Consider the following 12450-nt stretch of genomic DNA (forward strand, 5'->3'; position numbering starts at 1 on the left):
ACACAGAGATATAATGTGGGAAGGCTAGGTAGGGTCATTGTGTGTTTATCTGTCTGTGTATTTAGATCAGTGAGGGCTTATTGTCACTGTGTGTGGTACTGGAGGCCACACTGAATAGCTGGTGGTCTTCCATCCTATATACTCTAAGCTCATATACACCTACTTGTGCAGATAGAATGGTATGTCAAATGTATTGTGCTGCATCAGGTAAGTCCCTACAGGCATTAGTTGCTATGATGCTGTAAAGTTTTGTCAAGTGTTTTGTAATGAAGCTTTTTAAACCTTTCATTGGGTCTATGATCATCTCTGGTGTGTGGGATATCTTATCGATAAAATAAAGGCAATAGAACACATTTTCAATTTTATGATACGATAAATATGAGTGCATTCCTCTGGGAGGACAAACTAGCTTCAGTGGGCAATTATGACATTCCACAAAACACTGCTGTTCCCATTGGCTAAACAAAAACAACCCCTAGATTGGTTGCTGCGCTTTTTACCCAGAGTTTCTGTACAGCTGCTTGCACTGCAGCACTACAGACAGATCATCTCCACAGCTATTGCAGCTTTCTACATTACATGACGAAGATTATGCAGTTAGCTGTAGGGTTCCAATGCACATTCTGGAATACATCAAGAAGCAAATTGTGCAGGAAGAAGGCTCAGTTAAAAAAAAAAAAAAAAGACTGGCATCTCATATGACATGGTGAGTTTCTTATTTTTGCGGTTTAAAACTTTATTTCTGGAAAACTTTTAGTTTACAGCTATGAACGCTTAAAAGACAGTCAAGATTTACATAGGCATTACAGAGAGACTTTCAGAAATCTGTGTGTTTTATCCCCCCTCAGTGTGTTTCCGTGAGTACAGGTTTGGCTTTCGAACGCATATCATTCTTCTGTTAGCAAACAGCATTTGTACTAGAGGAGTCTATCTTTTCATCTGTTTGCTTACTCAGGATGTAGGAAGAGGTAAAATTGTACTAGTATTATTTTGACAGTTCATGTCATTCTCAATTAATGAAAGATAGAGGTGGCTGATGAAAAGACTTGGCTACAGCATTGTAATGGTTACTGAAGGCAAATCAAATAAAGTACTTCACCATTTACTGTATATTTCTTTTCCTGGTACAAAATACAATATTTAGTTTGTCCTAAATAGGTATATGGGGCTTCACAACTGCTTTTACTTAAGTGAGGAAGCCAATGCTTCCTGTGTAGTGCCTGAATTTGTGATGACATAATAGAGAAATACTTTTTATTTTTTACTGAGCCAATGCTAAAATGCACAGTGTTTTGATGAAGGGACTTTGAATCACTTCGGCCCTTGCAACGTAACCGGAATAATTATAATTGTAAGAAAACTGCCAATCTACTAGCATGGACTTTATGTAACTATCTAAAGCAGCCTTTTTCAATCAGGGTGCCGTGGCACCCTGGGGTGCCTTCTGTGTTTTTCAGGGGTGCCTTGGCAAAATAACCAAATGCACCATGCAGGCCAGCCACTGGTATCCTAACAGCCAATGATGTCATTGGTTAAAATGTAGGACATTAGGTGCCAACACAACATCCTTGTTTGCCCTTCTTCTGCCTCTCTGCTGTCATGTTAGCAAACAAAGGGAGAGAAACTGAGGAAGAAAAGACATGCTAGAATACTAGTCAGTATTAGTTTACAAAAGGTGGAGGAATAAATAAACAAATCACCTATGTTTGGGTTGTCCGCCACCTGCGCGGATGATGCTGCATCATGTAAAACGATTAGTTTATTTTTTTACATTTGGGAATGGGGTGCCTCAAGATTGTGTAGAATTTTAAAGGGTGCTTTGGCTGAAAAAAGGTTGAGAAACACCGATCTAAAGAACATGACTTGAATATGTATATCTTGTTACTTGAGAATGTCCACTGAATTTTTTCATGTCATGTACTAACAAGTGAAAAAGTGATCTGCACTAAAGTCTTAAAGTGGTTGTGAATCCTTACATACACCCAGGTAAGTGACTAGCCTGAGGTTATACACAGAGATGAAACCAATCATCCAACATAAGTCGTACTTGTTAATGTGCAGCCCCCTCTTACCTAGAGCTGTTCAAAGTACAGAATTTATACAGCTTGTCTGAGTTTTCAGAAAGCAGGGGGCAAAAGTTACACTCTGAAGAGCTCAGTGAGAGCAAATGACCCCCCCCCCCACCCCAATCACACAGGAACAGAGCTGAGGTTGTCAATCACAGGTTGTGTACTGAAGCTTCCTCCCTTGTCACTTTCTTTCTCTTGGTGTCAGAAAAACATGTCACTCTTGCAACTTGTTGACTAATGCAAATAGCAGAGGAATAAAGCTGCAGACAGAAATTACAGGGATTTCTTTACTAAAGCGGGAGTACACCAATCAGCTTCTAACCTCGGCTGGTTCAATTAAGCTTTGTCAATAAAACCTGATTGGTTTCTATGAAGAGGTGAGCCTGATTTTGCACTCTCCAGCTTTAGCAAATAAACCCCTTAGTGCTCTAGCTTGAGGCAGGTACCCACTACAGAGGGATGTGGTTTGTTCATATTGCAAGTCAGAGGTTTACAACCACTTAAAAACAATGTAGAAATAGCTATTTTATTCTATATGAAATTATGTGCTACTTCCAGCACCACAACTGGACCTTCACAAAGATGTTGAATGCCTTGAGGCTCACGATCATCTGAACAACATCGTTCTTTGGCAAAATAGACAGGTTGACACAATAACAGAGTAAAAATCCCTAAATTGTTCAAGGACAGGGACTAGAGTGACCAGTCCCTGATGGATATATGCCCTCATCCTTAGGTGAATACTTATAAAGTAGCAAACCTGACATTTACCAAACATTCACTGCAAGTATGTTTTAAATGACAATTGAGTCAGCACCATTGAAGGTTTGATGAGTCATGTCTGTCGATATATAAATATGCCCCATGCATGTACATCCTCATTACATTTTATGTATAATTTTCATTGTCATAATTACCATCTCAATGTCATTGTCATGCCACATGTCCACTGCATTTTGATGTTGCTTTAGAAAAAGAGTTAAAGTCTCAGGAAATTCTTGCTCTAACTTGGCTCTTGGATTTCATAAAAAAACCTATGCAGTTACACAAAGTCCTATATTAGTTACAAATCTGGGACTAATAAAAAAGTCAATATAATATTTTTATTAACTTCCAAGCGTTTTCACACGTGCATAAAATATTTGTCACATTTTAGATAACCAGAAGGTTTTGTTCTCTTCCAATTTAAATTGTGTACTATGTTTTGAAGAGTATTTCAGGCAATGTTCTTTTGGCTTAATATAACTAACTACTCCACTTTTTAACAATTTGGGGCCAATGCCAACATCTCACATTACCTTGCAAAAAGTGCACCTGTTCACCCTGAACTTTACCCTCCGTCAGCCTGTCTGAAAAATCAGGCCCCCAGTGTATCTGCTGTAGTTATTGGTAGACAGTGTCCATGTTGTGGAAAGCAGTGAGAATCACTTAAGAATTCACACTGAAGGGATGCTGGGGGTGGGATTTTAATAAGCCATAACTGTTAATTTGTGACTCTGCGCACCATTGATGAACTAAAGCTGCAAGCATGAAACTGAAAAATCACTCAACATGTGTATAAAAATGTGCTGTGCGGATTCATTTACAAAAAAAAACAAAAAAAAAAAAACACATTAACAAATTAAGACGTGTAATTATACCTCAAAGTTACCACAAAACAGTTCTTCATACAAATGTCCATGAATAGAACTATGATGCAATCCACCAATCAAGATCAAGTCCACATAGACAGTTCAATTTAGGGAGATCAAATTGTGTAAAAGCAGACACCTCCACCAAACCCCTTTTGGTCACACGCTCACCTTATGGATTGACCCTCATTAACAAAAGTCTTATTGTGCCTTTAATTAAGTTTACTGGACTCCATAAACCCAGCTGAACTTTCCCAGGGCTCAAGCAATCCTCCCCAGCACACTCACTTGGTAAATTCAACAATCCTCTCAGCCCATGTGATAAAGCATGGATCAGTGCTCAAAAAGATACAAAATTATATAAGTTTACCTGTACATTGTGTGCACAATTAGGCAAGTTGTATTTTTGAGGATTAATTTCATTATTGAACAACTACAATGCTCTCGGTCAATCCAAAATGTTAATAAACCTCAAACCTGAATATGTAAGAAAGTATAAGTGAGGTTCTGGCTTTCTTAGAATATCTATGTGTGCACAATTATTGGGCAACTATTAGTGTGCAGAATTATTATGCGACAAAATGAAAAATGAAAATTTTCCCATCTCACTTGTTTGTTTGTTTTCATCTGTTAAAGTGAGAATAATAAGCAAACAACTCAAAATTTACAAATAAACATTTCTGACATTCCAAAAAATAAAAATATCAGTGACCAATAATGCCACCCTTCTTTTCAATAACAGTCATAAGCCTTCCATTCATGGAGTCTGTCTCAGATCAAGAAAGTGACAATCAACTTTTTGTGCAGCAGCAACTACAGCCTCCCAGACACTGTTCTGAGAGGTGTACTGTTTTCCTTCACTGTAAATCTCCCGTTTAAGAAGGGCCAACAAGTTCTCAATAGGTTTAGGTGAGGCGAGGAAGGGGGCCATGTCATTATTCTTTCATCTTTAAGGCCATTACTGGCTAGGCATGCAGTGGAGTACTTTGATGCATGCAATTGAGCATTGTCCTGCATAAATATCTTGGTCTTCTTGAAAAATGCAGACTTTTTCCTCTACCATTACTTGAAGAAAGTGTCTTCTAAAAACTGGCAGTAGGTTTGGGAGTTGATTTTGAGTCCATATTCAAAGCAAAAGGTCCAACTCACTCATCTTTAAGAATACAAGCCCATACCAGTACCCCGTCTCTACCTTGCTGGCGTCTGAGTTGAAGTGGAGCTCTATGCCAGTTACTGATCCAGCCATGGGCCCATACATCTGGTCCATCAAGAGTCACTCTCATCTCATCAGTCCATAAAACCTTTCAAAAATCGGTCTTCAGATATTTCTTGGTCCAGTCTTTATGTTTCAACGTATGTGTCTTGATCAGTGCTGGTAGGGTTTCAGCCTTCCATACTTTGGCCATGTCTCTGAGCACTGAACATCTTTTACTTCTGAGCACTCCTGGTAGGTTACAGTTCTGGAATATGACAGCACTGGAGGTTAATGGGTTCCTGGTAGTTTCATGTTTGATTCTTCTAAAATCTTAGGCAGTTATTTTGCATCTCTTTTTCTCAACATGTTTTTTGCGACCCTGTTGACTATTTGCAACAAAACGTTTGATAGCTCTATGATCACGTCTCAATATCTTAGCAATTTCAAGAGTGCTACATTCTTCTGAAAGACTTTTTACAATTTTTGACTTTTCAGAGTCAGTGAAATCTCTTTTTTGGCCCATTTTGCCTGAGGAAAAGAAGCTGCCTAATAATTCTGCACACCTTGATATAGGGTATTGATCTCTGTAGGCCACACCCTCCCGCCTTACACAAATACTCATCACCTAATATGCTTAAATCCAATAAACATTCAAGTTTATACAGCTTGGAGTTGGATAATATGCATAAAAATGATAATCTGGTCAAAATATTCACTTGCCTAATAATTGTGTACACAGTGTGGCTACAAGTGACCAAGTAGAGTTTACTACAACTTTAGGAAAAAAAGAAAAAAAATACACTCACAAAAACTGAACAAAAAATAGGTTTTGCCTTTAGAAATATTTTAAAATCAATGTGCAGGCAGTGCCATTCTACCATTACACTAATGGGCCTGGCAGTGGAGGGATTGAAACAGACTACAGAGAGAAGATATATATGGGCGGCACAGTGGCTTAGTGGTTAGCACTTCTGCCTTGCAGTAATTGGGTCATGGGTTCAATTCCCAACCATGGCGCCTCCTGCATGGAGTTTGCATGTTCGCCCTATGTTCGCGTGGGTTTCCTCTGGGTACTCTGGTTTCCTCCCACACTCCAAAGACATGCTGGTAGGTTAATTGGCTCCTGTCTAAATTGTCCTAGTTTCATCCCTGACCACACGTGTGATCTCCTGCATGGTAGGGGTTGGGGAAAGACCTGGCAACCTACCCTGTAAAAATAATTGTTAAGAGAATTCATAGAAAAAGTCGCTTACGAGTGATGGTCCATGCAATCGCCAAGGGTCGGATACGACTGACTGGGTGTAGATATATATTTTTTTTTATATAAAGAAGATATAGAGAAAAGAAGATCCTTTTCTTGGAGTAAATCACAGAACACGGAGTAGGGTTATGCTGCCCCTTCAGGTGTGATTAGACACTTGCCAAAAAAGAGGGGAAGTCTCCTCCTAGGCATAAGCCCTCCCCTTTAGGGAAAGCATCAGTTTTTGTAACAAGACAAACTACAAGGCAGAGGGGTGGGATCCCTGTACTCTATGATGTACTCCAAGAAAAGAGTTTTACAGGTAAACCAAAAATCCTAGGACACAAGGTATCTTCATCTCCATTACGAAAGTTATGTCCCAAAGCACTAAATATGAGGAGAGGGAAACATGGTAACAAGTCAACAGGCTTCAAACAATAAACCATAAGGCCTAGTTTAGACTGGTGGTTGAGGGGCTTAACCACGCATTTTTCTGCCCACCAACTGCCCCCTCATTAAGCTGCAATAGGCAGCGGAGAGGGACGTTTATATGCCATGGCCGCAATGCTTCACTTCATAACTGCGGCTAGGCTGACTCAACACGTAGCGATTGTGTAGCAGTAAGCCCACCAAAAGCATTACATATGCAAGCCAATTGGAAAGCTCCACAAAGGTCCCGCAACCGCGTGCAACGACTGTCGGCAAAAATGGGGTTAAAACAGGAGGGAGCATTTTTTTTTTGTCTTTACGCTTATAGGGAAAATCAGCTTGTCCCCAGGTTTAAAAAGGACTCTGGGATCGATTGTCTCTTGCTGAACTGGAGTTTGGTCCTAGAACCCAAGTTTGGCATATGGAATGCTTCTTGGAAATAAAAGACGCAACAAGTTTTTTTACCTTAGGCTTTTCCTTGTTTTCAAGTGGTAACTGATCACTCTTAGGAACAGCCAGCTTCTGGATGAAATCATCCAAAGCAGGATCAAACAAAAAGTACCCTTTGAAAAGGTACATTTTCCACATTTCTTGCTAGGCAATTCTGCTGACCAACACTTCAGCCATAAGATCCTTAATATTAGAACCTCATCTACTGGGCATGTGAGGGTCTTGTTGAGATATGAATCTACTGGATCCACTGAAGGCATACTCCATTTTTCAGTGAACTCACTCTCCATCGGGTATTGCTGAGAAAACCTTTTTCAGCTGAATGAACACCTTGTCAGAATGAGCTCAGTTCACATACAAAAAACCCTTTAAAATGAGAATGAGCAGGGAAGGATTGAGAATGGTGGATGCCACAAACTAAATCCTGTAACCTAATCTAAATCCCATAACGTTTGGAGAAGAAGACTTGGGGAAGCAGTAATTTTAAATTGGTCTGGACAACTTCGGTTCTGACATAAACTTCACCCTGGGGTAAACAAACTGTCAAGTAATTTTTCAGGCAATTCAAGATACCCCAATTGTGAAAGTGATTACCCTTAAATGGCTGATTGCAAGATGTCAACCACCATAACCAAACGTAAGCAAAACATAGCTTGATCCCAACTCTCATAAGAAGCAGAATTATTCTCTCTGTAATTTTTAACATTGCCTGTCAGCCCTTTATTGCACTGCATATTCCAACTGTTTCAGGAGGATCAGGAATGGAAATAGATGGAACAGATGTACTATACTGTACATCTTGCCGTCTCAAGAAATTATGAATTTCTCAAAAATGAATCACAAATCACATTTTTGAATATTTAAAAGTTAGTTATTACATTTTGACATTTAATTAAAATCTGCCTTAATAAAAGCAAACAAGACAATATGACAGTGCACTTACCTGAAATCTACAAGAAGCAATAGCTACATAATCGTTTCCACCATAGGCAATCAGTGAACCTGGACTTCCAGAGTCAAAGGGATTAAACTCCACCACATGCACATAGTCCTCACAGTCCACTGCGTAGGTGGCACCTCTGGTGGTGTCTGGTTTCATCTTCTAGAATTTAGCCTTCCGTTTTACCTAAACTGAACATGTAAAGTAACATTAACTGCAAATACCAAATGAGCAAACATTTGCTACTTAGCTCCAGCATTAACAATTTTCTTTTTGCTCTGCTATCCTCATAGAGGCTAATGTTCATTTTTTTTTCATTTTTGTAACCCCTACCTCCACTCTCATTCCGATGCTGTCTTGCTTAAATCTATTAAGGTGGTTCTAAAGCCTTAAAGTCATACTAAAAGCTTGTTTTTTTTTTTTTTTTAAATAACAAACATGTCATACTTACCTGCTCTGTGCAGTGGTTTTGCACAGAGCAGCCTGAATCCTCCTCTTCTTGGGTCCCCCACCAGCACTCGTGGCCCCTCCCTCCCATCTGGTGCCCCCACAGCAAGCAGCTTGTTATGGAGGAACAAGAGCAGGTGCATTCATTCGCACACTGAGCCGTGGCTCAGCTCCGTCCCCTCCCCTAAGTGGCTTACTAGCTGTGATTGACAGCAGTGGGAGCCAATGGCTCATGCCTCAGCCAAACAGGAGTGAGAATCCCCAGAGAACTGAGGCTCTTGTGGACATCGCTGAATCAGGATGGGGCTCAGGTAAGTGCTAGGGGGGGCTGCTACACCCAGAAGGCTTTTTAACCTTAATGCATAGAATGCATATAGATAACAAAACCTTTAGAGTCTTTAGAACCACTTCCCGACCGCCCACCTGTAATGTACTACGGATGGGCAGCAGCTACAGGCAAAGCGACATACCCATATGTGCAGCACACTTCCCCCGCAACCACTGTGCCCACTGGACACACCAGAATGCAGATCCCAGTGAACAAGGATCACAACGTTAGCAAAGCTGTTATGAATCAGATTGATTCATAACAGCTCTGCTTCTCTTCCTGGTGAGCTGTGATTGGCCCACAGCTCTCACATGGTATAGGGGCCAATCACAGCACCCTGTATCATGTGAGCAGCTGAAGCCAATCACAGATCACTGAACTATCATGAACTTAGCCATTAGCGCTATTTTCAAATTGGGAAAGCATCTGATCACACCAATCTTGGTTTTAAAGGCAGAGGAGAAATCTAGAGTCTAACAGACCCCAGATTTCTCACAAAAGAGTACCTGTCACTGCCTATTGCTATCATAGTGGATATTTACATTCCCTGTCATAAAAATTAAACAGATTTCACCCCCCCTCCCTTCCCATGCTCATACGCAAAGGCTAATGCAAGCATCGGTCCCGTGTCAGTATGTAAACAGAGATTATTATTGATATACAGTATTTATAAAGCGCCAACAGTTCGCTCAGCGCTGTACTTTACAAAGGGAGACAGAACATGCGACAGTACGAAAACAATACAATGTGATACACGAGGGGTTCGAGGGCCCTGCTCTTTCAAGCTTACAATCTAGGAGGGAGGGGATAGTAGTACAGGAGGAGATAGCTGTGGGGAATGGAGTGGTTGGAAGAGTGGAGGAGGTCAGCAATTAGCAGGGGGTGGGGTAGGCTTCCCTGAAGAGGTGGGTTTTCAGGGTGGGCCTAAATGAGAGGAGAGTAGGTGATAGTCTGATGGATTGGGGTAGGGAGTTCTAGAGGATAGGTGATGTCCTGGAGAAATCCTGGAGGCAGGTATGGGAGGAGGAGACCAGGGAACTAAAGAGAAGGAGGTCTTGAGAGGAGCGGAGTGTGCGTGCTGGGTGGTACTTGGATATTAGGTCGGTGATGTAGTTTGGGGCAGTGTGATGGACAGCTTCGTATGTCAGTGTTAGGATTTTGAATTTGATCCGTTGTGTAATCGGAAGCCAGTGGAGGGATTGGCAGAGGGGGGTGGCGGAAACAGAGCGGTTGATGAGGTGAATGAGTCTGGCTGCCGTGTTCAGGATCGACTGAAGCGGGGATAGCCAGCGGCGAGGCAGGCCAGTGAGGAGGGAGTTGCAGTAATCGAGTCGTGATATGTTGAGGGAGTGGATGAGCTGTTTAGTGGTTTCTGGGGTTAGGAACGTGCAGATTTTGGCGATGTTGCAGAGGTGGAGTCTGCATGAGTTTGTTAGTGATTGGACTTGGGGCAGAGATTGCATCATGCACGTGAGGTATCATTGCAAACATCAGATCAAGGGCAGAAACTCTAGCACTAGCGTCGCCCAATGATATAAAACATTTACGTAGTTTGTCGTCATTGCACGGGCAATTTTAAAGCATGTCATGTTTGGTATCTATTTACTTGGTGTAACATCATCTTTTATATTTTATCAAATATTTTGGCAATATATTGTGCTTTTGTGCAATAAAATTTGAAAACGTGTATTTTTTCCAAATAATTAGCTTTTGAAAAATCACCGCGCAAATACTGTGTGACATAAAAGATTTCAACACCCACCATTTTATTCTCTAGGACCTCTGCTTTAAAAAAAAAATAATGTTTTTGGGTTCAAAGTAATTTTCTCACAAAAAAAATGTTTTTTTATTGCGTGATTTACGCCAATGAGTAAACGAAAAGTGTCAGAAAAGGCTTTGTCTTCAAGTGGTTAGAAGAGTGGGTGATGTGTGGCATAAGCTTCTAATGTAGGCTATGAAATGCCAGGATAGTAGAAGCAACCCCCCACCTCTTTTTGGAAAGTAGACAGTCCAAGGTATTTTCTAAGGGGCATCGTGAGTATTTTGCAATAAATAATAAATACTTGTGAGCTATTATGAATGAGGCATTCAATGGGTAATAAATAGTTATTAATGTGCTTGGTGCGCTGGCACTTACACAGACTCACTTACTAGTGTTTGTTCAGTAATAAAAATATATTTATAGTGCCGCGCTCCTGATTTTATATATATGTAATTAGATACAATCTACTCTCATTCTAATAAATGTATATATTGAAACCTAAATGAAATCCATAAATCACTATAACTAGTGAATAAAATCAATTGTAAATCACTGTGACTAGTGAATCAATAAAAAATGAATAATTATAAATAAATCAAAAACCTTAATTAGTATGGCTGATATCAATCAATAAATAGCCTTAATTAGATGTGACTAATAAATAAATACAAATGGGGTGTGTATAGATACTTAGTGCCACTCTAATCAATCCATCAATATTGTGCAAAAACATATATAAGTGTGCAAGTGCAAACAGTATAGTACATGAATAAATAAAGTCTTTTGAAATAAGTGCAATGTGCAGGTGAGTTCCTTATTCCCTCTCGCCAGGTGCCTTGTGGTCTCCCTATGCGCTCACCTTAATATTTGCCTAAATAAATTCAGGCAAATAAACTTTTAATCCTTCCAGGATTGATGGGATATTGCTCATGTATGAGATGTTCCAAGAGGTGGGTGTAGATCTGTTATGATCCTCCTGTGCTCTCCTCTTTCTCCTTGTACAGCTGCTCATAGATGGGTGTTGAGACCAGCTCTATAGGAATCTCCTGATTCCTCTCCTGGGGTCACCTCCTTCTCATATCCTCCTTTCACCAGTGTGGGGAATATGGGTCAAATGAAGAAAAAAGACCATGGTGCCTTATCCTTTTGTATAGAAGAAATTTATTACTGCCAGTAGCGGTATTACACAGCGGTATATGGTTCTTTGGTGATCCAGGACAGCATAAGTAAAAATGGTCAGTGGTGAGTGAGCAATAATCTGCCTCTACCTCCCTGCCTGCCTCTGTCTGCGCTGGAATCGCCGAGCCTCTCCGATGCAACGTCGTGACGTCAGAGCCCCTCCCCTACGCGTTGCGTCACAGGGTCACGTGACTTCATCAGTGGGAAAATGATTCATTTTCCCACTGATGAAGTCACGTGACCCTGTGACGCAACGCGTAGGGGAGGGGCTCTGACGTCACGACGTTGCATCGGAGAGGCTCGGCGATTCCAGCGCAGACAGAGGCAGGCAGGGAGGTAGAGGCAGAGGCAGAATATTGCTCACTCACCACTGACCATTTTTACTTATGCTGTCCTGGATCACCAAAGAACCATATACCACTGTGTAATACTGCTACTGGCAGTAATAAATTTCTTCTATACAAAATAATAAGGCACCATGGTCTTTTTTCTTTATTTGACCCATATTCCCCACACTGGTGAAAGGAGGATATGAGAAGGAGGTGACCCCAGGAGGGGAATCAGGAGATTCCTATAGAGCTGGTCTCAACACCCATCTATGAGCAGCTGTACAAGGAGAAAGAGGAGAGCACAGGAGGATCATAACAGATCTACACCCACCTCTTGGAACATCTCATACATGAGCAATATCCCATCAATCCTGGAAGGATTAAAAGTTTATTTGCCTGAATTTATTTAGGCAAATATTAAGGTGAGCGCATAGGGAGACCACAAGGCACC

At 40.8% G+C, this 12450-nt stretch overlaps 1 protein-coding gene across 3 annotated transcripts in view; it reads right to left on the reverse strand.

Moving 5' to 3' along the window:
- Positions 1–12450, reverse strand: part of NUP37 (nucleoporin 37) — a 68914-nt gene that overhangs the window by 41271 nt on the left and 15193 nt on the right. For 2 of the 3 annotated variants that reach the window (XM_089651811.1, XM_089651812.1), the window contains one exon: positions 7958–8145. In XM_089651811.1, the coding sequence (XP_089507937.1) occupies positions 7958–8113 (156 nt within the window). In that variant the 5' untranslated portion in view covers positions 8114–8145. Of the gene's footprint in view, positions 1–2986; positions 3104–7957; positions 8146–12450 lie in introns of those variants that run through there. The other variant, XM_089651813.1, reaches the window with a different exon arrangement.

The sequence above is a fragment of the Staurois parvus genome, unplaced genomic scaffold (genome assembly GCF_062004578.1).
Source record: "Staurois parvus isolate SC_StPar_1 unplaced genomic scaffold, SC_StPar_1.0 ptg000025l, whole genome shotgun sequence".
In the NCBI taxonomy this organism is placed as follows: Eukaryota; Metazoa; Chordata; class Amphibia; order Anura; family Ranidae; genus Staurois; species Staurois parvus.